Source organism: Corythoichthys intestinalis, chromosome 17 (assembly GCF_030265065.1).
Source record: "Corythoichthys intestinalis isolate RoL2023-P3 chromosome 17, ASM3026506v1, whole genome shotgun sequence".
In the NCBI taxonomy this organism is placed as follows: domain Eukaryota; kingdom Metazoa; phylum Chordata; class Actinopteri; order Syngnathiformes; family Syngnathidae; genus Corythoichthys; species Corythoichthys intestinalis.
Genome location: NC_080411.1, coordinates 14,060,913 through 14,086,640, shown reverse-complemented (window position 1 = coordinate 14,086,640; position 25,728 = coordinate 14,060,913). Strand labels below are relative to the sequence as shown.

At 40.2% G+C, this 25,728-nt stretch overlaps 1 protein-coding gene across 2 annotated transcripts in view; it reads left to right on the top strand.

The window, feature by feature from the left end:
* The first annotated feature begins 3,012 nt into the window (after positions 1-3,012).
* Positions 3,013-25,728, top strand: part of sbno1 (strawberry notch homolog 1 (Drosophila)) — a 44,216-nt gene continuing 21,500 nt past the window's right edge. Inside the window, exons 1-13 of one of the 2 annotated variants that reach the window (XM_057818901.1) lie at positions 3,013-3,385; positions 15,571-15,690; positions 15,765-15,863; positions 17,685-17,912; positions 17,977-18,109; positions 20,665-20,768; positions 20,835-20,931; positions 21,075-21,235; positions 22,449-22,582; positions 22,655-22,745; positions 23,633-23,794; positions 24,355-24,490; positions 24,564-24,669. In XM_057818901.1, the coding sequence (XP_057674884.1) occupies positions 15,571-15,690; positions 15,765-15,863; positions 17,685-17,912; positions 17,977-18,109; positions 20,665-20,768; positions 20,835-20,931; positions 21,075-21,235; positions 22,449-22,582; positions 22,655-22,745; positions 23,633-23,794; positions 24,355-24,490; positions 24,564-24,669 (1,571 nt within the window). In that variant the 5' untranslated portion in view covers positions 3,013-3,385. Of the gene's footprint in view, positions 3,386-15,570; positions 15,691-15,764; positions 15,864-17,681; positions 17,913-17,976; positions 18,110-20,664; positions 20,769-20,834; positions 20,932-21,074; positions 21,236-22,448; positions 22,583-22,654; positions 22,746-23,632; positions 23,795-24,354; positions 24,491-24,563; positions 24,670-25,728 lie in introns of both variants that reach the window. The other variant, XM_057818899.1, reaches the window with a different exon arrangement.

Sequence of the window (25,728 nt, the reverse complement as noted above, 5' to 3'; positions counted from 1 at the left end):
CTACATCAGAGCCTTCCTGAGAGGTCTACTGCTTCAAGATGACGGCTGTTTACTAACGCATGTAGTCATTAAAACATGTTGCCAATGCAGCTGTGTCTATCAATTGCATCTAGTTCTATAATATGATATCTAACGTGTCATGTGGGCGTAGTTTGTCGGCTGTGGCTACAGTCAGGTATTATTGGAGCCACCTAGCATCGCGGTTACAACGGCGTCTTCCCCACTCCTGCTCTGCTCTCTCGTCTCCGTGAGTCCGTTTCTCTCAGACTTTTTTTATTCAACCAATTTAGTAACGCATAGTAACGCACGCCTTTCCCGCCTCAGTAACGGTAACGGCGTTGCCAAGATAAGAAAAGCAATTAATTAGATTACTCATTACTGAAAAAATAACGCCGTTATTAACAACACTGGTCGTCTGTCTGTCTTTTGACGGGTGTGGGGGAACACGGAAATAATTATTCAGTCGGACCTGCCTCTTTGACATTTTGAGAATAGATTTTCTCGTGTCCGCCGCAAATACAGTGGTCAGCCATCGGTATGCAAAAGCGTATTGAAGCCGTTGAGGGCCAACGCATTTGTCTACGTCCAGTACGCATGCGCGCATGCGGACCACTTATGTGCACCCCTGTTATAAGTCTAATTTGAATATTTCATATGACATAGTTAGAGGCCCAGATAAGTCCAAATTCATGTATTGGCCTTTGGCGCCCCCTAGTGACTTTTGGATGTTAAGCCTCTCAACAGACAAATTCCTCTATTTCCATGTTTTTGACACGCCAAAGAAGCGATTGCATGAGTAATAACGGAAAATGCATTATAATACATCAGTTTTACAGCTTATCAAAAATTAAGTTTTATAATCGGAGTCAATGAGCCAGAACATGGCATTATTACAAGAATTTAGTGCGATCGTTACATATTTTTACTATCCTGGGGAAATATTAGCCCCCTAGTGTAATTTTTCCAATGCTTTTTCCTTGATGAAACACAGAAAAAAACTTATCGACAAATAACACCGACGGGTTAAAAAGGTCAGCTTTAATTACGTAAATCACACTTAATGACGACACGATCCCACGGTTGAAATAGATGACATCCACTTAATTCTATTGAAGATATGTAATGCTGAGGCAATTTGAGAACTTTAGTTTTAAAAATAAACGTGCACTTTTTATCCAGTAGATGAAGCTGTCGCAGTGTGTCAAACGCCTCGAAACAGTGATTCAATTTAGGGCAATTGTCTCATAAGTGGTTCATTGTTTCGGAAAGCCTTGGTTTCTCCATCCCGAGGTAACGGCGTTGCCAAGATGAGAAAAATAATTAATCTGATTACTCACGACTAAAAGTAAATTTATTATTATACAGTGGTACCTCGACATACGATCGCTTCGACACACAATCTTTTCGACATCCCACGTAAAATTTGACTCACCATTTGTTTCTACATCCGACGACATGCTCCGAATATGACAATATATCACAGCGCCGTAGTTACTTTGCTTCCCCGCAAGATTAACGCACAATGGATTTTCTTGCGAGTCGTGACAGAAATCAACATGGGTTCCAATAATGTTAGTGCAGGTGGTGAAAAAAAGGAAGAGGTGATGCTTACATTTGACATGAAGATGGATATGATAGAAAAATATGAGCGTGCTGTGCGCATCCGTGATATGGCTCAACAATACAGCTGTAGACGGTCTATCAAGGCGGTCCTCCTCCGTTCGCCAGTCTTTATAAGTTAAGGATTCAATTATTATTGTGGTAACATCGCCAGCTTCGTCAGGTTTCTAATCATTTATTCCATCAACTTGTGCAACACAACAGCCTAGTGTCCCCTGCAGCATGTAAACAAAGTGAGAGAAGGCTCACTCCGTCAAGTCAGCCTCGCACTGCTTCAGGTACACCACGAAAACACATTCGCCACATTAGAACCCATTAGAAAGTTTGTTACATTATTACAGGTATTATTATTAGGGCTGTCAAACGATTAAAATTTTTAATCGAGTTAATTACAGCTTAAAAATTAATGAATCGTAATTAATCGCAATTCAAACCATCTCTAAAATATGCCATATTTTTCTGTAAATTATTGTTGGAATGGACAGATAAGACACAAGACTGATATATCCATTCAACATACTGTACATAAGTACTGTATTTGTTTATTATCACAATAAATCAACAAAATGGCATTAACATTCTGTTAAAGCGATCCATGGATAGAGAGACTTGTAGTTCTTAAAATATAATGTTAGCACAAGTTATAGAAATTTTATATTAAAACTCATCTTAATGTTTTCGTTTTAATAAAGTTTGTAAAATTTTCAATCAAAAAATAAACTAGTAGCTCGCCATTGTTGATGTCAATAATAATTATGGTGCTGAAACCCATAAAATCAGTCGCACCCAAAAGCCGGCAGAGGGCGACAAAACACTAAAAAACCCAAGTAACAAGTGGAAATGACACTTTGCTGTCATTTTAATCTGTTTGAGCGGGGCATGTGCGTTAAATGCGTCAAATATTTTAACGTGATTAATTTAAAAAATTAATTAACGCCTGATAGCGCGATAATTTTGACAGCCCTAATTATTATTATTATTATTACTATTATTATTACTCCAATTTGTATTCAAAATTTATTTGCTTTTCTCTTTGTAATTGATATTTGCAATAGTAACATCAGTATTTATTAAGAATTTAGAATAGGTTTTTAGGCTGTGGAACTAAGTAATGGAATTATCATGGTTTTTTAATGGGAAAATTCTGCTCGACGTACGACCATTTCTACTTACAAACAAGGTCCTGGAACAAATTAACTTTGCATGTAGAGGTACCGCTGTATATTTTTAATTGGAAAAAAAAAATCCGCGATGGACTGAACGCGTGAAATTTGAAGCGCGAAGTAGCGACGGATCACTGTACTATATAGCTCCAGGTCGATAGATGGCGCCAAATTGCCCGTCGTGCACCCGCCGCAAACTAGACAAGAAGAAGAAGAATTAAGACTCGCCCAGAGGTCACGTGACGCCGCCTTGCTACCTCCTTTGACCGATGCGATGTTTGTCGTTTGCGTCAAAGGAATCAAAGAGGGCCTCGCTCGTGCTCTGTGCCGATGCACTGTCGTGGCGGCTCGGCGGCTTCGATTGCCAGAACGGCGCCGGTGGCCAGACGCCGTGACGAACCTTTCGACGACTGGAGGAGCGGCGCCAGAGGCGGCTAAGCGGGGCCTAGTACACGTCACGTGATCAACATGCGGCTGAGCGCTTGATTAAGAAAAAAAAAAAGATGGCGTGAGCGCGGAGTAGCAGACACGACATCAAGTGAAACAAGCGCTGCGCGGCGCCCTCATTGCGGACCGACGGCGCCCAGTTCATCGCCCCACAAGTAAGGCCGTTTTTCTCATGTATTACCTCCTTTATACACCTCTCGCGGGCAAAATAATAACTCGTTCGCCGGCATAACGTATACTTTTGCCCTAATCTGTGTGCAGTGGCTGTTTTATGCAATTCAGCTTTGCTAACGTTAGCTTAGCCGCAGCAATGACACAAACAGCCGAGGCAAACCCGCCAATTTAGCCGCCTTAAAGTGACCCTTCTGTGGGGAATTTCGGAAGTGAACGCCCGCTGTCCTTCGCCCTTTGTCCTCCACAGTCATGGTTTACTTAACGTGTCGCTTGCAGTTGAACACCTCAAGCTGGAGCTCACTGAACTAATAACGAAAGCTAAAGTGCGCTAAGCAGAAGCCATTTAAACCGTAAATATTAATATATGTGTTGGCACTTGTGTGATGCGTTCAGGTACACGGTTTACATTGCGAGCTTGCCGGTGCTGTCCAGGAAGTCAGTGGGCATGAATATCTGTTTGGACCGTAGCTGGAGACCAATCCCGGGTGTCATTTTCTAAGTCAACCGGGATAGGCTCCAATGCACCTCACGATATAAATGAAATTAAACGCTATTGAAATAAGCCTTAATTTGTGATAATGTATTGACATTACAAGCTAGGTTGAGCACGAACAAAGCGTTTTCCTTCTTCTTCAACATAAGCCACACCATCTTTCATTAATATATTAAAAATGCGTTACAAAAGGGATTTTTTTCGTTCGCTTTCGATTTGCCTTAACCGATCAAGCTACTTAGCTTAGCCGAAGCTGTGTCACGCTGCCCGGACGCAGTCGACCAACAATTTAGGTTCATAAAAACAGTCCCTGTGCAAGTATTGAATCAGACTTAACGCTAAATCGCCTGTTTTATTATTATTTTTTTTTTTAAATAGTTTGTTGTGATGATTTTCTAGTGTGAAAAACAAAGCGACGTTGTCAAGAGGAAGCAGGAAGTCGGACGCACAGCAAACACGTGTCTTGTTTGACCCGACCTTCTTACGTGCGTCGCACTATTATGAATACTTCTGCAATTTAGCGTTGTTTGCTTGTGCTTTCAAGTTTTTCGTTTTTTTAAATCACAGCTGCATGTGAAGTCATTATTAGGGTAAAAACCATCTGAAAACAATCTAATAAAAGTCAGGGTTGCATCAAGGGTGCCCTAAAGATGGACTAGTGTTGCAAATTCACCTTGGCTAACTCGTTTGTAAAATTCCACCAACATTTATCATTAGCTTAACTCATTCACTGCTTGCCCATGTCAAATAATTTCTGTTGTGGCAGATAGTAGAAAAGGGAAATTGTTTTTTAAAACGCTAACTAATGGCCCAGTTTGTATGCGAACTGAGCAAATTATGGAAATATCATTGTATAGAGTCCCGCACAAGAAGCTTGAGTTCAGCCTACATTCTGTTGCACTTCTTGTCTTCAACACTAGATGGAGCTAGACAATTAAACAGTGCCTCTTCATGAGATTAGGGTCAAACCTGACATGGAATTTCAGTATTTTGGTTTGCATAAATACATTTAAATTAACCCTAGAGGCTAAAACGATAATTATCATCATTGAATTTTTGTCAACAGAAAAAATAACGTTCAATAAAAGTCAATGGTTTTACTGTAATTAGACCACTCGAACACCGGAAAGAAGGAGGAGCTGTTGCGACGTGAGCACGATTTATTTTGTTGACGTTGTCAGTAAGTCTGTCGCGAAATGCAATATGTCAAATTATCGCACGGTAAATAAAAATTAGGGCGGTAATTTTCTTGGCTGCGATTTATCGCCGCATGAGTGCATGCATATATATGTGCATGCGTGTGCTGCGTGCACTCAGCACACGTGCGTGTTGATTACATATGAGACTCCAGTAGCTTTCACAGATGATTATTGGCCATCAATGCACTTTGGAATTAAAGTTCAGACATACAAAATAAGGAAACCCTTCTATATTAAACATTGCAAAACGTTAGAATTTCTACATTGAGGCTAATGGGAAAAAAAACAATGTACAGTGGTACCTCTACATACGAAGTTAATCCGTTCCAGGAGCTTGTTTGTAAGTCGAAATGGTCGTATGTCGAGCAGGATTTTCCCATAGGAATACATTATAATTCCATTAATTCGTTCCACAGCCCAAAAACCTGCACTAAATCCTTAAAAAATACTGCTGGTACTATTACAAATGGCAATTACATATAGCAAAACAAATAAATAATAAATAAAAATCGGATTAATAATATAATAATAATAATAATTCCTTTAATAGTGTAACGAAACGGGTTCTAATAAGGCGGACGTTTTTTTCTGTACCTGAAGGCACCGCGGCGCTGACGTGACAAAGAGGGAGGGGAGCGGGTGAAAGTTTACTTTCGCTTTCAATGCTTTCTTGAGAACATCGTCAATTGCGGCAGACAGCAGGCGTTTTGTGTTGAATAATTTGTGAAAGAAATGCTGAAAACGTGGCGAAGCTGGCGATTTCTCTGGAGATGTTACCACAATAAGAATTGTCAGCTTAACTTATAAAGACTGGCGAACGATGGTCGGAGGAGGACCGTGGAGATGTATTGTTGAGCCATTTCACGGATGCCCACCCTACGCTCATATTTTTCTGTCATTTGCATCTTTATTTAGAAGGTAAGCGTCAACTTTTTCCTTGTTTCACCACCTGTACCAACCTTTTCTGAAACCTGTGTTGATTTGTCACACAAGAAAATCCGCCGTGCATTCGTCTGCGGTGCTGCCATTGTCGTCGTATTTCGAGTATGTCGTCGGATGTAGAAACAAATGGCGAGTCAAATTTTACGTCGGATGTCGAAAAGTTCGTGTGTCGAAGCGATCGTATGTAGAGGTACCACTGTACTAACAACTTAGTCTGCTCGAAAACATTGACCGTCTTCTCTACTACACAAAATTGCGGTTAAAAGGTGACACATCAAACATGAAAACTCGCTGGATTAAAGAATTTGCAAGCGATGCGAACACAAGAAAAAAATTACTGATACAGCATACATGACGAAAGAGAAGTGCTTTTTGTTTTTTTACTGAGTGTAAAGCTTACGGTTAGTGGCTTAGCAAATGTACTGCCGGTGAACATTTCAAAATAAAAGCATGTCATGTTCAGATTTCTGGAGGCAATAGCATATACTTCAGACTCTACACTAAGAATACATCTAAAATGACACACATTATGAAAAATCTGATTGGCAATGATATTATGATGTAATAAATGAGGATAATTTGAAAAAAAAAAACTGGCAATAATATCGCATATCGCAATAATTTATGAGAATATATCGGCTACTAAAATTTGTTATCACGACACACTTAATTGTCAGACACTTTGACTTAATGCGCAAAAGGCATGTTGCTGAGTGTAAATTAAAATTACTTTGTCGATTCATAGTAATTTTAATTTTTGGCGGATTTGCATGTCTACCTCAGATTTTGTGCTATGCTTTGCATTTTAACTAAAGATACACGATAATATCGGTCGCCGATAATTATCGGCCGATAATGGCAATTATGACGTCACACAGATAATCCAGATAATAAAAAAATTCAACCGATAATGCAATCCGATAATTATATACTTGATTTAGCCTCCAAATGTGCGCAACCGAAGAATTCAGCACGCCGCCTCCTCAACCCCTCCCCTCTCTGAAGCCCCTGAGGGAGGAGGGGTTGAAGAGGCGGAGTTACACGACAAGAAATAGTTGAATATTATGGCGGCTGTTACTAAAAAAACGACGCTCTCGCCATCTGCGAAACATGTACCCCAGAAGTTCCACGAGGCCGAAAGAAAGCGTCCTCATTCAAAACCACTAACCCAGCATTCATTCAAAACTGCATCACAAAGATTTTTGGAACGAATACGAGGCTGCTGCTAGTGGGAATGCTAAAGTTATTGTAAACACAAGCTAAACTACGGGGCTTGTGACAATACAGAGTCGGGTTGTTTGGGAAAGCAGCCCAAGGTGGGTGGTAAACTCGCATCGAAGGCTGAAACACCGGCACGACTGGAGACCGATAGTCTGCAAGTAGCTGTCTTCCGACAGAGCCCATCGCTCTGGCTGGTCCGGCAGGCCGCTCGGCGGGGCGGGCAGAGCCTGGTTCCCCGGCTTCAGGACCTCCGGCGAACACCCCGGTTTCTCGAGCGTTCCCCCACGGCGTGCGAGCAGAGCCAGGCCCCGAATACGCCGCGGCGAACAGGCCGGTGTGGGCGGATTATCCGGTACGAACGTAGCCGCCGAGACGAGACACGATTTTTTTTTTTTTTTACCGAAATGACCCGAGAGCCAAAGCCCTACGACCACCATCCTTCATGAAAAACATACCAATCACATTTTCACCACTGATATTTGTAAAAGTGATGTCCAGTAAGCAAGCTTATCATGACGTCACAGTGGTTAGATGATAATTTAAACATGGAGAAAACAAAGTCAGCCAGTCAATAATGCATTCAGTATGTAAAATGACGAGCGGTCAGACGATTTTGTAACGCTGCCTTTATTTTCGGCTTAACAAAACTCAGGCACAAAACAACACGCACGGAGATGCGACCTCCAACTCCATCCAAATAGTACTGCCGTGTATCAGTTTAGCTGCTGTAAAGCACATGTCGTGAGTGCCGCAAATGGAAACAAAGCGCTGCAGAATGGATACATGACATCTCGCTCTTCGAGTTAATCATTTTCACAGTGCGCAATAAAGTATATAACATTAGCAATCACTTCTCAAATTAATTTAACGTATTTGTCTGCTCAATTACAGTCAAAGTAGATAATCAAAACTTATTGGCACTTATTAACACTCATCAATTTAAATATGCACATTCCTGTTGTAATGAAATAACAATAACATTCTGTAGCCACAAATATTATTTAAAAAAAGTTTTTTTTTTGTAGGATTAAGTATAATAGTGTATTGCTTAAAATAAGGCTGTTAAGATTATTTTCAGCTAGCTATTTTTCTTCCAAGAAATCTGAGAGAAATACACTTAAAGCGCTGGCAGATAATTTCACTTATTTCTAATAGATTTACACTTATAAAACTGACTAGTTTTAAGGAGGTGTGTTTTGCAGTGTATTAATGTTATATATGTTAGGAATGGCTTACTTTTAAAGGCATTTTTGTGCAATTTAGGTATTTACTCTGTAAGTAATTGTTGCCAAAAGTTTACCATTACACAATGTCAGACAATCTGTCATTATTTAGATGTTGGAATTGAATACTTGTTCGTATTTTATGTTGAAAAAAAGAGCAATAAATCATATTTTTGCACAGTAATATTTTCTTTTGTGTATACTTTAAAATTTTACATAAATCTTTTAATAGAATTATCGGCTTGACATTATCGGTTATCGGTTGGAATGAGGAGGAAATTATCGGTTATCGTTATCAGTTGAAAAATGTATTATCGTGCATCACTAATTTTAACTTGTAATTTTGTGCAATGTTCCTCATATTTGTGAATTGCTGTGTAGTAGTTTGTCAACATGCATATTTGTTGTGACATTATTGATTGATTAATGCGGCATCTGGTTCATCCGGAATTCATAGAACCCTTACAGAAGTAACTCTCGTTTTGTTTACTGTCACTCCGCGGCAAAAATCGGACTTCAAATTGGAAATAAAAAAGATTTGATAATTATTGTGGTAATTTTTGGCATATCGCCTCGGCCCAATTTAAATAAGAGTGAAAAATTGAGCTAACTTACTTGTGATTTTCTGGACTGTTTTGGTGTTTTAACCCGTCAGGTCACTTAAATATTGAATATATTTGGGCTAGATCAGAAGACCACGGTTCGGCTCGGGGAGGTGCGTGAATTCGTATAATAAACTGGGCAGGCACAAGGGTTCGGCTCTGGGAGGTGCGTGAATCCATAAAATAAACGGGACAGACACAAGGATTTTAGTGGTAGTAGCTGGTGCCTTATTCACAGTGCAAACTGTGATATAGGGCTGCAGCTATCGAATATTTTAGTAATCGAGTAATCGACTGAAAATTCTATTGATTAATCGAGTAATCGGATAAAACAAATATATTTTTAGGTGAAGAGCAACTATAAATATACATGAGAAAACAAGACATTTCATCTAATCTTGAACCATTTTCAGTCAATCATTGTCTTTATTTTCGATGTATAATGTTGAAAACAGCCAACAATTGCATCTCAGATGTAACTAGAATTTAAAAAAAAGACAAATTCACTGCTTTCACTCAAAAAACCTTTAGGTCTTATTAAAAAATATATATATTTATACCTAAAAATGCCATTACGCTTGATAACACACATCACTTAAAAGTTAGGATTTTTTCCCCACCTGTTTCAATTGAATTTCTATTTGTGTCAAGGCATTTTTAAGTTCTAGTTAAGTTTTACGCTACTCTAAACTGTAAGTCCTGATAGGATTTTGTGTTTTTGCACTGTTCAAGATAAATGTATGATACAGGCTGTATTGGAGCACATTAGGGACCAGTGCTACTTGGTGTTTTATCCAGCAATGACTACTAAGCTAAAATTGAAAGTTAGCATTATTGAGTTTTTATTTTACACCCTTATCACTCCACAAAGCTATGTTATGTTAAAGCCTGTATGTAAGACACGTTAGCCATGCATCGAAAGTGGTCATAATTAATAGAAACCTAGCCCTCCGCAGGGCTAACGTTACGTGAGCTAGTAGCGACAGTAACGTTAATCTTATTTATTTGCGCTTAGCGCACTTTATTAGCGCTTAGCGCTCTACTGCTTTAAGATGGCCGCTGTTTATTAACGCTGCCCAGACGCGGCCGAGTCTATCATATTGCATCTAGTTCAACATACATGTGATCTCTATGAGACTCCTCAGATGCTACCTGCTACCAACTTAACATCATGCGGGCTAGTTTTTAGCAACGTCGGCGTAGTTTGGAGCGGCTGTCGGCTGCGGAAATGTTTTTTATATTTTTTTATTGCTTCTTCCTCTACGCACGTGACGTCAGCGCGTTGTCCCGCATTAAAAGTAGTCCGAGCGAAACGTGATGCTTAGAGCTGTCAAAATAAACGATTACTCGAGGTGAATAAAATTACTCGGATCAGTTTTTAAACTCGAGTTACACGAGTTGCTCGAGTATTCGTTTCAGCTCTACTGTGATATAACGTATATTCCCCCTATTTACAATAATAATTCATTCACTCATTCACAACTCACACACAATGGTAATGCAGTAATCACAGTCCAGTGGGAAAAAACCAAAAAACAACCGCCTTATTGGCGTTGGCAGATCACCATCTAAAAAGTAGTATAGCTTCCAAAGTCCATTCAAAAAGGAAAACGGCAAGTCTTTGAGGTATGTAAGGTAATGTCCATAGCGCGCAGTAATCTGCAACAAGGAAATTGTGAATGCAAGAGGGCAGACTGGCTGTGATAGCCTATAGACCCTACCCACCGACGTCACAAAACCACGTGCTCGCTGTATGGTTCCGCCCCCTTGTCCGTCATTTTGTCTCTGTATTAGCATTGGTTTCAATTGATCGAGGAATTTAAAATGCATTTCATGGAAGACCCGGTGCTTTCGGATGCCGTAAACTCACTGGATGTGTTGCATAAAAGGCGTTATGTGGAAAAGCTTCGTTCTATACAGTCGCCAGATCCATATTTGATGCCCAAATCGATGTTTTTCGACCCACTGTCTTCGCCCTGTCTGCCTGACATCTGCTACGCTGATATTTACAACTATCTTGTCCACACAAAATTAGCCTATTCTCACGAAAATTTGAAAAACTTCAAGAGCTTGGAGGCTTATAAATACTTCGTTGCTGGTTGGGTGAAACAGGTCCTCGTCCACGAAAATTCGGCAGGAATCTATCTTGTGCTTGGAAAGGTGAGTTACGAAATTTTCAATTCAAAATCTTTTGTTATTGCTAACATCCACTGTCAAGTCTAATGTATTTCATGTCGTTTGTCAATGGAGTTAAGGCTTTTAATGTTTATATGGTTTAGCGATAGCACTCTCACTACATACATACGTGTATGTTGTCGGCGATTAGCCTAGCAATGATCTTAATTGTGGTTATTTGTCAGCCCAAAACCCTCTAAGTATATCTTAAATGCATCTTACCGGATATAAAATGACTACTACATAGTCTGTGGTGATTTTTTTTGGTGCCCAGTTTTCACGTCGAATTGCAGCCGTCCATTTCGCTCTCCTCTTTGGATCCCTCGGAATACGGTAAAACTTCAAGTCTCTCCTTCCATCTTCTCTGTTAGTGCAACCAACAGCCACACACGCCTTCACCATTTTGATTATTAATGTTAAGGAGCAGAAAAACACGCCGTAAATAGGAGGAATGTACGTAGCCGTAACAGGTTAACACTATGTTTTGACGGACAATTGGGCGGTACCATTCAGGAGAGCGGAGTTGTGACGTCACGTGGGTAGGGTCTATACCAGACTACAACCGCAGCATTTGAAGTTGTAAGTGTTCAAGCTAACTTAACTATAGTCTACAACGTAACTGTTTTAAGTGCATAAAACATGTTAGTTTTTGATAAAGGTTCTGAGTATAAAATGTAAAAAGAATAATTTCTCAGTACACAAATCAGACGAAAGTCCTGTTGATTCAAATTTAAAAAAGTGCTGCTGATTGACATTTTTTGTTCTTGTGGACAAAGTGCTGATATAAATTGTCAATGACTCATTAATTTGCTTTAAGGGAACTAAAGAACAAAGTCTTATAAGGAGGAGGCAGACTGTAATGAATGAGTTTTCTTATCAAACAGTTAATACAAGTCAAATTTTAAAGCACACTCTCTTGATTGACAATTTACAGTTCGAATGGGAGTTTGTATTGAAAAGAGGCTCTAAGCTGTTGTATGAATTGGTTTTTGGGTGTTTGATTTCTCTTATAAAAAGAAGTGAGACAACCAGCAATCTAACAATAACTGAAGTGCAAATATGCTTCTCCAATGCACAACACAATGGCACACTTAAGGCACTGATTAGCATAATCGCTAATTAGTTTAGCGCTCCGTGCTAAGTAGTACCGTCTCATAAACAAAGAATACAAACGGTACAATTGGCTTCATTTACTCACCTCTGATGGAGCCACACTGGATCTTATAACACAAAAAACAATTTCATGCTCGACACTTCGTAATATTGATCAGCAACCCAACCTGAGTGTAGCATTGAACTCTCTCTCTCTTGCTCTAATCACTGCTTGTCTCTCTTGCTCTAATCACTGCTACACGCGCAGCCTTACATTAGGCACAAACAAGGACCCAAACAGGACTGCTCATAGCTGCAATCAAAAATCGATTATCAAATTAGCTGGCAACTAATGCAACCTTGTATAAATAAATAGCAGTGCACATAATGCTTTGACAATAATTATCACTGTTAAAGTGCTATACAGTGTAGAATTGAATTGGTAAAATGGACCAATATGGGCTCAATTTGTATGGTAATAGCAGGCAAAAGATGCACGTTCACAATAAAACACGCTCAGCGTTTTAACCAAGCAGCAGCAATTGCTCTGCGGGTAACGCTATTAGCATTTTGCTACGAGCAGCAAATAGGTTTGCAGACTGTAATTCCACGGTTTGAGTGTTAGATGGCGAGTAATCCAGCACCTGTGTACAGCTGTCTACTTTTACGAGTGTAAAACAAGTATGGTTTTTCCATCCACAAGTTTTAGTTTGACGAAATGTGTTACCTTTTAGTGCCTCCTTCCCTCGTCTGTCATACTAACATGACTGAGGTGGCTATAAGAAGGTATGCAGGAATGCAACTGGCTCACAGGCGCGCGTGTCCTGTGCTCGTTGAAGGTGTTTCCACTGTCGCGGGAAATTTTCTTTGTTCTGCAAATTGTGTTTAATGTAAATCTAAATATATTGCAATATCCTTATACCCCTGGAATATTTTGTTGCTTGTAGCCCACTCGTTCACTGCCAATGATGGATATAGACATCAAATCACTTTAAACTTGGAAAGCTGGCATTGATTGGTAATTTTTCACTGCCTTTGATGACGACAGACGTCCGATCCAATTTGACTGGGGTGCTGGCAGCGATCAAACGATCAAAACGGCTGTGCCGGTATGAGATTCTAATGGCATGATAACCTTAAGCCAAAATATCACGGTATTGGAATTACAGGTCTAAAATATGTTACTTTGAAATATCTGGGTTTAAATAAATTTAAAAAATAAACTTTTTTCCATTGACCAGGATTTTTACTTTTCAAAACATAATAGCAAGTTGGAACTTAAGTATAATGTTAAGTTAAAATAAATTTCAAAAATAACAAAATATTCTAAATTAAAATAAATGTAGTCATTTAGGTGAGCCTAAACCCACAGCTCTACATTATTACCATCAGAACAAAAGGCTCAAAAACAAAAGTTAACTCTCGTAGCTGGTAGGAAACATTCATGTCATTGTTTACTAGGGGTGTAACGGTACAAAAAAATCTCCGTTCGGTACGTACCTCGGTTTTGAGGTCACGGTTCGGTTCATTTTCGGTACAGTAAGAAAACAAAATGCAAAGTATAAATGTGCTAGTTGTTTATTACACGCTTTTGTGCTTTCAACAATAGGAACAGTAGCCTATACAATGCTAGAATTCTGCTCAAAAAGTAGCGGGTATTTAAAGATAATAATCCAACAACAATTTGCCTTTCAGACCCCGCGTATTGGTCAGCTTTCTTTCTGAAAGAAAGAAAAAAAAAGTCCTGTGCTAAAGAGAAAAGCAATCCCAATGACAAAGATTTTAACATGTATTTTACAAATGAAATGCCTCAATGATTTTTTTTTTCTTATGAACAGTTTTCAAAAGCTTAATTGGTGGATTTTCTCAAGTTAAAGCACTGCACAGAAATTAATAAATTTAATTGTGTAAGCAGGATCTGTGTATTATTATTTAATTACAGGTATTTTTGCTCATTTCAATTTTTATTTAAATGGGCTATTATTGATTATGTTTTTGTATTTTACAAATGTGATGTAGTATTCATTTATATTGTATATTTTATGTTCTATAACTTTAGTTCCTATGTGAATATTAGTTCCTAGTTCCTACTTGTTTTGTTGTGGTAGGAGGGTTTTGTATTGAATACGGGGCCGTGTTGCTTATTATTATAGCAGAGAAGACAACTGTAAATCAACAAAGACAAGTCAACTGTGCTCCGATCTACCACTCAAGAGATCTGCTGGACTCAAAAAGTGGGTTACGATTGCATATTAGTTTGAAAATCGACCGGATCCACCGTATTTTTACACGAGTGACTTCTGGTCTGCTAGCTAGTAGTATTGACGCAGGAGGGTCTCGTCTCGCGTCAAATAATAAACTCTGCCGTTCTTTTCGCGTGCATCGCGTTGAGCCGCTTCTGGGACGCGTCTAACACGCGGCCGCACTGCGACTGGTGTGCATTGGCTGATTGACTTTAACGGCTGCGTTTCACTGCGTTCTCGCGGCGGCCATGTTGTCGTGCCGTTGCCGCTTCTTGCTGTTCAACCGTGTTGGTCCTCATTATAGTAGAGAAGACTGAGTAAATATAATCTACACAAAGAAACTGTAACCAGATCGACTCGCAGCCTCGAAAAGTCAGGGTTACATTACGTCAGAAACTCGTTCGGTACGCCTCCGTTCCGAACCGAGCACCAAGTACCGAAATGGTTCAATACGAATACATGTTACACACTTATTGTTTACTAACCTTTAATTTTGTATAAATGCGAACTCATATTGGCGGTATTGCCTCCTGGGCAGCCACCCTCCGCAAGCATGTTTTACATGTCAGTTGGCCCTCCTCCGCTAAGCTGCGTCCGTCTGTCACTTTTCTGTAGCGGAAGTATTCCCATCCCAGAAGTTTCGTTTTCTTCGATGGGGGAAAAAGTTTAGGAGTTTCACCTCCTCCAGCCATCGTGTAGCACAGCTGATACTGACACAGAGCAACAACCGGTGGTGGAGGGTTGAGCCTTGCAACTGCATGCATTTTTGGGACATAAAAAATAGCTAATGCGGAAGGGACGGTACGACGGAATTTTTTTGCGGTTTTGAAACATTGACGTTTTCATACCACGGTACACCTTGAAACTGGTAATCTGCACATCTAGATCGGACGTCTATCGCCGCCAATGAGTTATTACTTAAAAATATATACGAAAAAAAGTATTGATGATTTCTGTGATTTTCTCTGTCTTGCAGATGGATCCCGGACAGGATTTACTTCTCACCGCTCTCAGTGAGAGCGGCATTTGCCCCAATGACATGGGACTGTTCGACACAGAGTCTCAGGATGTTGCGCAGCCCTCCACAGCTCATCAAGTGAGACGCCCCTTCTCGAGAAACGAAACCAAAAGTTTTGGTGGGTTCACGTGGCATCTGCTTTTCTTCTGCAGTCTATCTCAATCAGCGCCCTTGACGTCGGCTTGGCAAGCGAATCCGGGGAAGTCGCTCGAAGCGGAACTCCGTCTCCGGGCCCCATTGTGGCTATCAGGGTAAACAAATTTTTTTGGCTATCCATTTTCTCCACCAGGTCTGAAATACAGTGCCTTGCAAAAGTATTCGGCCCCCTTGAATCTTGCAACCTTTCGCCACATTTCAGGCTTCAAACATAAAGATATGAAATTTATTTTTTTTGTCAAAAATCAACAATAAGTGGTACACAATCGTGAAGTGGAACAACATTTATTGGATAATTTAAACTTTTTTAACAAACAAAAAACTGAAAAGTGGGGCGTGCAATATTATTCGGCCCCTTTACTTTCAGTGCAGCAAACTCACTCCAGAAGTTCAATGAGGATCTCTGAATGATCCAATGTTGTCCTAAATGACCGATGATGATAAATAGAATCCACCTGTGTGTAATCAAGTCTCCGTATAAATGCACCTGCTCTGTGATAGTCTCAGGGTTCTGTTTAAAGTGCAGAGAGCATTATGAAAACCAAGGAACACACCAGGCAGGTCCGAGATACTGTTGTGGAGAAGTATAAAGCCGGATTTGGATACAAAAAGATTTCCCAAGCTTTAAACATCTCAAGGAGCACTGTGCAAGCCATCATACTGAAATGGAAGGAGCATCAGACCACTGCAAATCTACCAAGACCCGGCCGTCCTTCCAAACTTTCTTCTCAAACAAGGAGAAAACTGATCAGAGATGCAGCCAAGAGGCCCATGATCACTCTGGATGAACTGCAGAGATCTACAGCTGAGCTGGGAGAGTCTGTCCATATGACAACAATCAGTCGTACACTGCACAAATCTGGCCTTTATGGAAGAGTGGCAAGAAGAAAGCCATTTCTCAAAGATATCCATAAAAAGTCTCGTTTAAAGTTTGCCACAAGCCACCTGGGAGACACACCAAACATGTGGAAGAAGGTGCTCTGGTCAGATGAAACCAAAATTGAACTTTTTAGCCACAATGCAAAACGATATGTTTGGCGTAAAAGCAACACAGCTCATCACCCTGAAGACACCATCCCCACTGTCAAACATGGTGGTGGCACCATCATGGTTTGGGCCTGCTTTTCTTCAGCAGGGACAGGGAAGATGGTTAAAATTGACGGGAAGATGGATGCAGCCAAATACAGGAACATTCTGGAAGAAAACCTGTTGGTATCTGCACAAGACCTGAGACTGGGACGGAGATTTATCTTCCAACAGGACAATGATCCAAAACAAAGCCAAATCTACAATGGAATGGTTAAAAAATAAACGTATCCAGGTGTTAGAATGGCCAAGTCAAAGTCCAGACCTGAATCCAATCGAGAATCTGTGGAAAGAGCTGAAGACTGCTGTTCACAAACACTCTCCATCCAACCTCACTGAGCTCGAGCTGTTTTGCAAGGAAGAATGGGCAAGAATGTCAGTCTCTCGATGTGCAAAACTGATAGAAACATACCCCAAGCGACTTGCAGCTGTAATTGGAGAAAAAGGTGGCGCTACAAAGTATTAACGCAAGGGGGCCGAATAATATTGCACGCCCCACTTTTCAGTTTTTTATTTGTTAAAAAAGTTTAAATTATCCAATAAATGTTGTTCTACTTCACGATTGTGTCCCACTTGTTGTTGATTCTTGACAAAAAAATTAAAATGTTATATCTTTATGTTTGAAGCCTGAAATGTGGCGAAAGGTTGCAAGGTTCAAGGGGGCCGAATACTTTTGCAAGGCACTGTATAAACACTTTTAGAGAAACTAACATATTTTCCAGACTATAAGGCGTACCTGCTTGTAAACTGCCCAAATTTTACTGCATTTATAGGAGGATAGATGAGCTTGGTTGTATTGAAATCCACTTTTCCCCTTCGTCTCACAGCAGCACAAACCTCAGCCATCGACCACCACGTTTGTCTTAAATCAGCTCAACCAGCTGCCGTCGTTAGGTTCGGCCGCCGCCAAGCAGTCGACCGGCAACCCTGTCAAGCATACCATCACCGTTACCAAGGTGGTCCACGTCGCCAACGCCGCCCTGCGGGGCCCATCAACGCCCACTTCTGCGAGCAACCCACCCTCGGCGTCCACAGCTGTGCCTTCAAATCACGACCAGGTAAACATTTAGCTTTTTGTTTTTCCCCCTCCTCTTCCCTAACAGGTGTTCTCCTGTTAAATAGATCCAGTTAAAAGACCTCCTCAGGGTGGGAGGCCTGAAAAGTTCGGGCCAGAAGGGCAACAGTTTGGTGGAACTCATGAAGCTTAAGCCGCCGGCTGACATCGCCACACCGGTAGCCACCGCCACTGGGCCCAGTAAGTAATGCATAACCCAGTCTCACTAATCAATAGATTTTTAATGGGATGTCAAACTCATTTTAGTTACATTTAAGGTCATTAGTTCTCATCAGTTTGTTTTTGGGCAAATAAGTTAACTCACTGGTTGCAATTGACAGCTGTCGACGTCCAATACATTTGGACTGGCAAGGGGCGAATGAATGAATGAATGTAACTAGATTCAACAACTATGTAAAGTCACGGTGCCACTCGAAAGGCAAAGTCTTTGGGCCATTTACAGTGTGAATTTTAAGTAGCAGCACTTTGTCTTCTGAAAATATATTACCGTATTTGTTGGACTATAACGCTCACCTGAGTATAAGTAGCACCGGCCATAAAATGCCCAACGAAGGGGAAAAGAACATAAGTCGCACCGGAGTATAAGTCGCATTTTTGGGGGAAATTTACTTGATAAAATCCAACACATAGAACACATCTTGAAAGGCAATTTAGTATAAAAATACAATTGAGAACAACATGCTGAATAAGTGTACAGTATTATGTTACATGATGCATGGACAACGAAATGCGAATATACTGTCCTTACCAGGACGCTACGGCTCGGTCCTTGCTATACAGAGAGCTAAACTCCCAAATGACGGTGCTGGACGTCCGTGTAATCTACTGAATCAATTTCGTCCTCGATACCAAACAGGTTCGCATCAACGTAAATAAATGGTAATTAGGTGCTATTGCAGCAATGACACAAACGGTTAGCATGTGTTTGCTAGCATTAGCACATCGTTCAAACAACCACACCACTGGCTCTAAGTGTCTGATCGCGGGTGGAAAACACAACAACAGAAAAGACTATACACAAAGGCGTTGCCTCTGTAGAGATATTTTACAAGCATAAACAATGAACATAGGTTCGCAGCTGTCTCTCGCTCTTGTGCTCGCCCACTCGCTTAGAGACACTGAGTAGCTGTCTGTCTTCTGCTGGGGTGTGAGTGCTCTTCTTCGCGTAAACAAGTGCGAGTGCGCCCCCACGTGGGCGTGAAAGCGCCACAAACTATAGCATGCATTTCAGTATAAAAAAGTCATTAATACAATTGAACACACATTGTCAAAGGCAGAACGCGAACGGTTGGGCTGGTTATTAAAAACATAAAAATCTTTGTCAGCAATCTTCATCTTCCTCCTGTGCACTCAAACCATGGAAGTCTTCACCCTCAGTGTCTGATATGAAGACGCTCAGATACACTTCGCCACGCACCTCACTGTCGCCTTCAATGTCTCCCATAATGAGACAAATTCACTCCTAAGCCCATGCCGTCCCCTTCGTCACGCAGCAGACTGGCCCCTTGAAACCCGTTTGTGATGGCGGACTTCTTTCACACAGCTTCACGCTGCCAGGCTCCCCCAGCACACCTGTGCAATCACTGTTCTTCGCATGAGGCGAGTCTTGGCAAACAATCTCTCTCCGCGAGTCATCACAACTTCCCCTACAACTCGGATGGCCAATTTAATTTTTTCTCGCGTTTTCCATTATGCAGATCTGCCAATTCTACTCATGCACAAAGACCTCTATTCATTCACAACGTACAAAATTTAACCACCAGTAATAGTGCAAACTAGCGTCTTCTTTGACACTTATGGAAACGTGTCTCACTCCCACATTCCATGCTCGAGCGCCCCGGGCGGCTGTCAGAAAAATGCACAAATTGGCCGCATCGTTGCATACGCCGCAGGATCCAAAATGAGGGGAAAAAAGTAGCGGCTTGTAGTCCGGAAATTACGGTAATAATTTCACACATAAGTCTCTCCTGAGTAGGGCTGCAGCTATCGATTATTTTAGTAGTCGATTAATCGATGAAGTAGTTAGTTCTAATAGTCGAGTAATCGGATAAGTAACATGAAAAATTGAAATACCTGGGATGAGCCTCAAACGTTATAAAAAAATAAATAAATGAGGATCTATGTACAGCAAAAGAACAATTGGCTAACTTAATAGCAAAAGTCCGCTAGCTTAAATGCTATAAAATGCTAACTTTTTTTAAACAATGCTCTTAACAAGTGGTTCAGACTCATATTCCTCCAAAAAACGACTAAATATACAGTGGGGAGAACAAGTATTTGATACACTGTCAATGGGTTTTCCCAATAAACTAAATTATGAATGCATTAAAAAAACATTAGCCCAAACAAAAACTTAGTTTATGTTGGTCTTCACAGGGAGCAGTTGGATTCAGCCATGTGAAATGAGGCAGACCAGAGGGCAATGTATCTACCCAAATCCATAAAACTAAATGTAAACACTTTCAAAATAAACCATAACAACGCCACTTTAATTAAACGAATACTCGAAGCAACAAAATTAAATTCAAATATTTTTTTCTAATCGAATACTCGAGTTAATCGAATAATCGTTGCAGCACTACTCCAGAGTATGTCGCACCCCCAGCCAAATATTTGAAAAAAACAAAACAAAACCGACTTATAGTCCGAAAAATACAGTAGTCCTGTTTTAATCATGTCTACGAATACTCAAGTTTTAGTCAAAGGATTCAAACTCACTTATGTTTGTGTTCCAGGTGAGATGAACAATGGTGTCAAGAAGGAAACCCTGGCTAAAGAAAACCTCGCTAGAACCTGGAGTAACGACGAGCTCAAAATGCATGCTTTTTCACATTCGCTGGTTAGTGTCCGAGCGCACGTCTGTTAAACAGACATTTCGATTTACCAGTTGTTCTTCATTGTGCAGAACGTACCTGGGATGAGGGATGAAGAAGAGCCTGAGGAAGAGGAAGAAGAGGAGTTGGGTCATGCAGAAACGTACGCGGAGTACATGCCCATGAAGTGTAAGTTCGGTGTTGCGCCGCTTCGGTTGAGTGAGGTTCATGGCATTTTGATCGTATTGCAGCCTGTTGTGAATATGTTGCTAGCAACATGGATGACTGTTAGTTGTACAAGCTACAAACTGAGTGGTGTTTGTATCACGCAGTGAAAGTTGGCCTGCGGCATCCCGACCCGGTTGTAGAAACCAGCTCCCTGTCCAGCGTGAGCCCGCCAGACGTGTGGTACCGCCTGACTATCCCGGAGGAGGTCATGGACCGCGGATGCCTGTCTGCTTTGCAGCTGGAAGCCATCACGTACGCTGCCCAGGTCAGTCGAGAGCACCTCTCACGGTCTTGCAGTTGTGGCACTCTTTGTTTACAGCGTCCCTGTGGGGTCTTAAAAACTCTTAAATTTGCTCTCTGACATTATAGTACGGGTGTGTCCAATTATTAAATAGTTATGGTTTCTATCAGAGGGACATTATGTCTGCTAATCTGTATAAACATTGAACTCATCGGCTACCATTGACTGTGGTAGAGTTCTAATTCATTTTGAACTGGAGGGCTAGCAGCAATTGAATGATAACTGGGGCGCCACTGGAAGCCGAAAAATGAATGGCCAACTTATTTTGATTGGCAATGAATATTTTAAATACATTATTTCTTTTCTCATAGGCTTCAATTGATGCCGATAGATGTCCAATCCATTTGAACTGGGAGGGCTAATAGCCTCCCAGTTCAAATGGAATAGTTGTCTGTTGCCATTAGTTAATAGCAAGTAATTTATTTAATTTTATATTTACATTTTGTTTAATTTTTAATTTAACTTTTTGATTTTTTTTTTATTGGGGGGAGAGGAAAAACAGTTTAATTTTTTAATTAAAAATCGTTTATTTGCAACTTTTTAAAAAGTAAAAATTCCTTCTCAGATTTTCTGTTATCTTCAATTTTTCGTTCTACAGTAATTTTGTATGAATTTTATTTTAGCGACAAACATGAAGTTGATGCAAGTTAGAGGAGAACCAAGAGTTAATGTCTTCTAAACAGAGGGTGGGGAAGGAAGGGAAGGGAAGAGATTTGTTTTGAGGAAATGTAGTGCTGAGTGTCATCCACGTAACAGTGGAAGTGAATGTCGTGTTTGCGGGACATGGAATCAAGGGGGAGAATGTAAATGATGAAGAGGAATGGCTCCAGGACGGAACCCTGGGGCACACCAGCGGAGACATGGAGGGATTTGGATTTATGGGGTCCGAATTTAACAAATTGTGTGCAGTCAGACAGGTTGGAAGTGACCCAGGAATGGGGTGTGTGGATAGAATAGAATGAATTTAAATAACTGGTCCTGAAAGTTTGGGCTAAAATAGCTCGTAAAATACCCAAAACGTTTGCTTTTTAAACTTTGTATTTAACATGTGTATTAAATTGCGACTTTTCTTGGTTTATAGACTAGTTGCATTCCCTAATTTTATAAGTAGTTCATAGTCTTTAATGTCACTTGATTGACCTTGCATTTTGAACATGATCCCGTTTTATCACCACAGCAACACGAGACGTTCCTGCCGAGCGGTGACCGAGCAGCCTATTTGATCGGCGACGGTGCTGGAGTGGGAAAAGGCCGTACCATCGCAGGCATCATCTATGAGAATTATCTCCTGGGCAGGAAGAGATCATTATGGTAAAATCTTCTCATGGTCTTTCCTCTATTTCCTAATATGATCTCATTTTCATCTCTAATTTTCATGTTTAGGTTTAGTGTTTCCAACGATTTGAAGTACGATGCAGAACGGGATTTGAGGGACATCGGAGCCAAGAACATTCAGGTCCATTCCCTGAATAAGGTGTGACACATTTCATGTTCTTTAATCCCTGAATGGGCAAATGTCTTATGATTATAGTTGTCCGATATTATTGTGCAGCCTATAATCACGACCGATAAACGCATTTAAAAATGATTTCGGATAATATCAACAAAGGTTTTTAATTATCATTTTTGGCCCAATATGCATGTTGCCTCCAAAGTCAAAGTAGAAGCCTTTGTTTAAGGGATGGTCACAGCTTTGCATAGCAGTTAGGCTTATTGACCATTAGATGGCTCCAAACTAAGATGCTTGAGATTTTATTATGTGAGCATTGCATTACCATGATTAAACCATGCAGTGGGGCATCACAATACAATTAGCCATAATATGTTGACTCAACGACCGCATATTTTGCTATCGGCTTGATATCGGTATAGGATTTTTGGAGCTGGGCAATATTGGTTGAAAAGTTATTATCAGACATTTTTTTTTTTTTTTTTGTAAAAAAATATGGTATTGTCAGTTTCTAAATTTAAATTTTTTTATTGTTAAACATTAGTTGTATGTATTTTTGTTACTAAATCAAATTATAAATTAACTACTACTCTCAAGTGAAATGATATACATATATTTTTTTAAATTTCATAATATTTAACTCTTTGACAACAATTGACAACTATAGACGGCCATTCATTTAAACTGGCTGTGAATGCTCATCATCAGTGCCATTGATGGTGCTGAACGTCCAATCCATTTGGACAGGGATGGGTGATGTCTAGCTCCATCAATGGCAGCTAATGAGTACCCTATAATGGATTAAAAGGAAAATAAAGCCCACGTAAGCAAGATTTGTCATCCGTCGCCATGACGACATGGCAACCAGGTCGGCATTTACTTCCAACTCATAGTCGCGTTTGTTTTTGCAGTTCAAGTACGGCAAGATCTCCTCCAAACACAATGGCAGTGTAAAGAAAGGGGTCATCTTCGCAACGTACTCCTCGCTGATCGGAGAGAGCCAATCGGGTGGCAAGTACAAGACCAGGTTTGAGCAGCTGCTCCACTGGTGCGGAGAGGACTTTGATGGCGTTGTATCCTTTTTATTGACAAAAGTTAAACTCGCAGTTTCCTTCAAAAAATTAAGTTTTCTTGATTCCTTCCAATCTCAATTCGTTTCATGATTTATTTTTCTTCTTCAAATATAAAGTATGTATTTAGGTAAATTACACTTCCCTTTAGCAAATGACACTTTAGGTCAATATTTTAAAGGAATAAGCGAAATAGAATATACAGTGGTACCTCAAGATATGAAATAATTTGTTCTTGAGTAGCTTTCGTATCCTGATTTTTTTTCGTAATATATAATGTAAATTGCATAATTTGTTCCAAGTGCTACTAAATGCCACATTAAATTTTATTATCTGGGTTAACCCAGAATATAACAAGAGCCAAACACATTTGAATCACTCAAGTATCTAATGAAGTAAATAATAGAACATATTCCCAATACAAAATACGAAAATATGAAACCTTTCGAGTGAGGCGATGTCCGAAAGAGTACCACTGTAATTATAATCCATATTAGTTTTTTTGACAACCCATGGCAATTCCCCAATTTTTTGCGGTGTTTCCTTGACCCCACTTTCCGTAGATTGTCTACGATGAGTGTCATAAGGCTAAAAATGTGTGTCCCATCGGATCATCCAAACCAACAAAAACCGGGCTTGCTGTATTGGAACTTCAGAACAAGCTTCCCAAGGCTCGTGTGGTGTACGCCAGTGCTACAGGTCAGTAGAAAAGGGAAGAGAAACAACTTCCACGAGAGCGGCGGAGTGCTGAAAGTATTTTCTCCTCTCTCAGGTGCTTCGGAACCAAGAAACATGGCTTACATGAACCGACTCGGGATCTGGGGCCATAAAACACCTTTCAGGGAGTTTGCCAATTTCATCCAAGCGGTTGAACGCAGGTGACTTTAAAAGTGTTTTAGGAAAGGAAAAAAAAAAAAAAAAAACTCGTTCTGTAAATTAGAATGGAATTTTCTTAATCCGCAATGAACAATGTGTTTATGCGTCCCACAGACGTGCCTATTTTTTTTGGGGTAAGCAACGTGTGTACAAAGTCACACTAACTAGTGAATTAAATCTTCCATAAGTAGGCGTACATGACGAGCAGTGTTTCAATCCTTTGAGCGTAAATTCATACTAATTCAGCCACTACAACAGTAGTCTTCGTACTTCTTTAGAGTGAATAAGTTTCCGCTGCTCTACGCTGTTTTTGGTAATGTCGTTGAAGTTTTAACATATAAAGGGGACATGTTGTAATGAAATATAATTTTTTTCTGTTTGCGGCTGTAAATACTGTGTAACATTATAATTATGGTGATCCCTCGCTACTTCGCGCTTCAAACTTCGCGCCCCTCATTCCATCGCGGATTTTTTTTCCAATTAAAAAATAAGTACAAATGAGCTGTCCCGATCCGAATCGCGTAGTCTCTCTCCTTCCTGCTGCTCTTTGTTGGTCAGGCTGGATTTGCTTATTAAAGTTAACGATGATTGACAGACGTTAAGGTTTGATCTTGCCACAGATGCTTGGAACCCGAAGCTTCAGAGCGCCGCATGCGTCAATCATCATTTAACTTGTTAAACAGTTGCTGTGGCAACTCACTGCGTGTAAGTGAGCAGCTTCAGCAGATTTGAGTGGACTCATTCACTGAAGAATTTAATAAGGACAAGTATTTTTGTACTTTATTCTTGTTTATAAATAATTCTGTGAGACGGTAACATGTCTAAAACTTGACATAATTATTACATTTAAAGTGCATTAAATCCATTTATTAATATATATATATATATATATATATATATAGATATATATAGATACTTGATAGTTTTTTTAATTGGGGGGGGGAGTTAAAAAATATCTTATATGTATCTATTTCCAATGCTAAATCTGAATAAATACACTGTACACACAAAAAAAAAAAATCGTGGTTTTTCCAGTTTTCGCGGCGGTTTCTGGTCCCCAT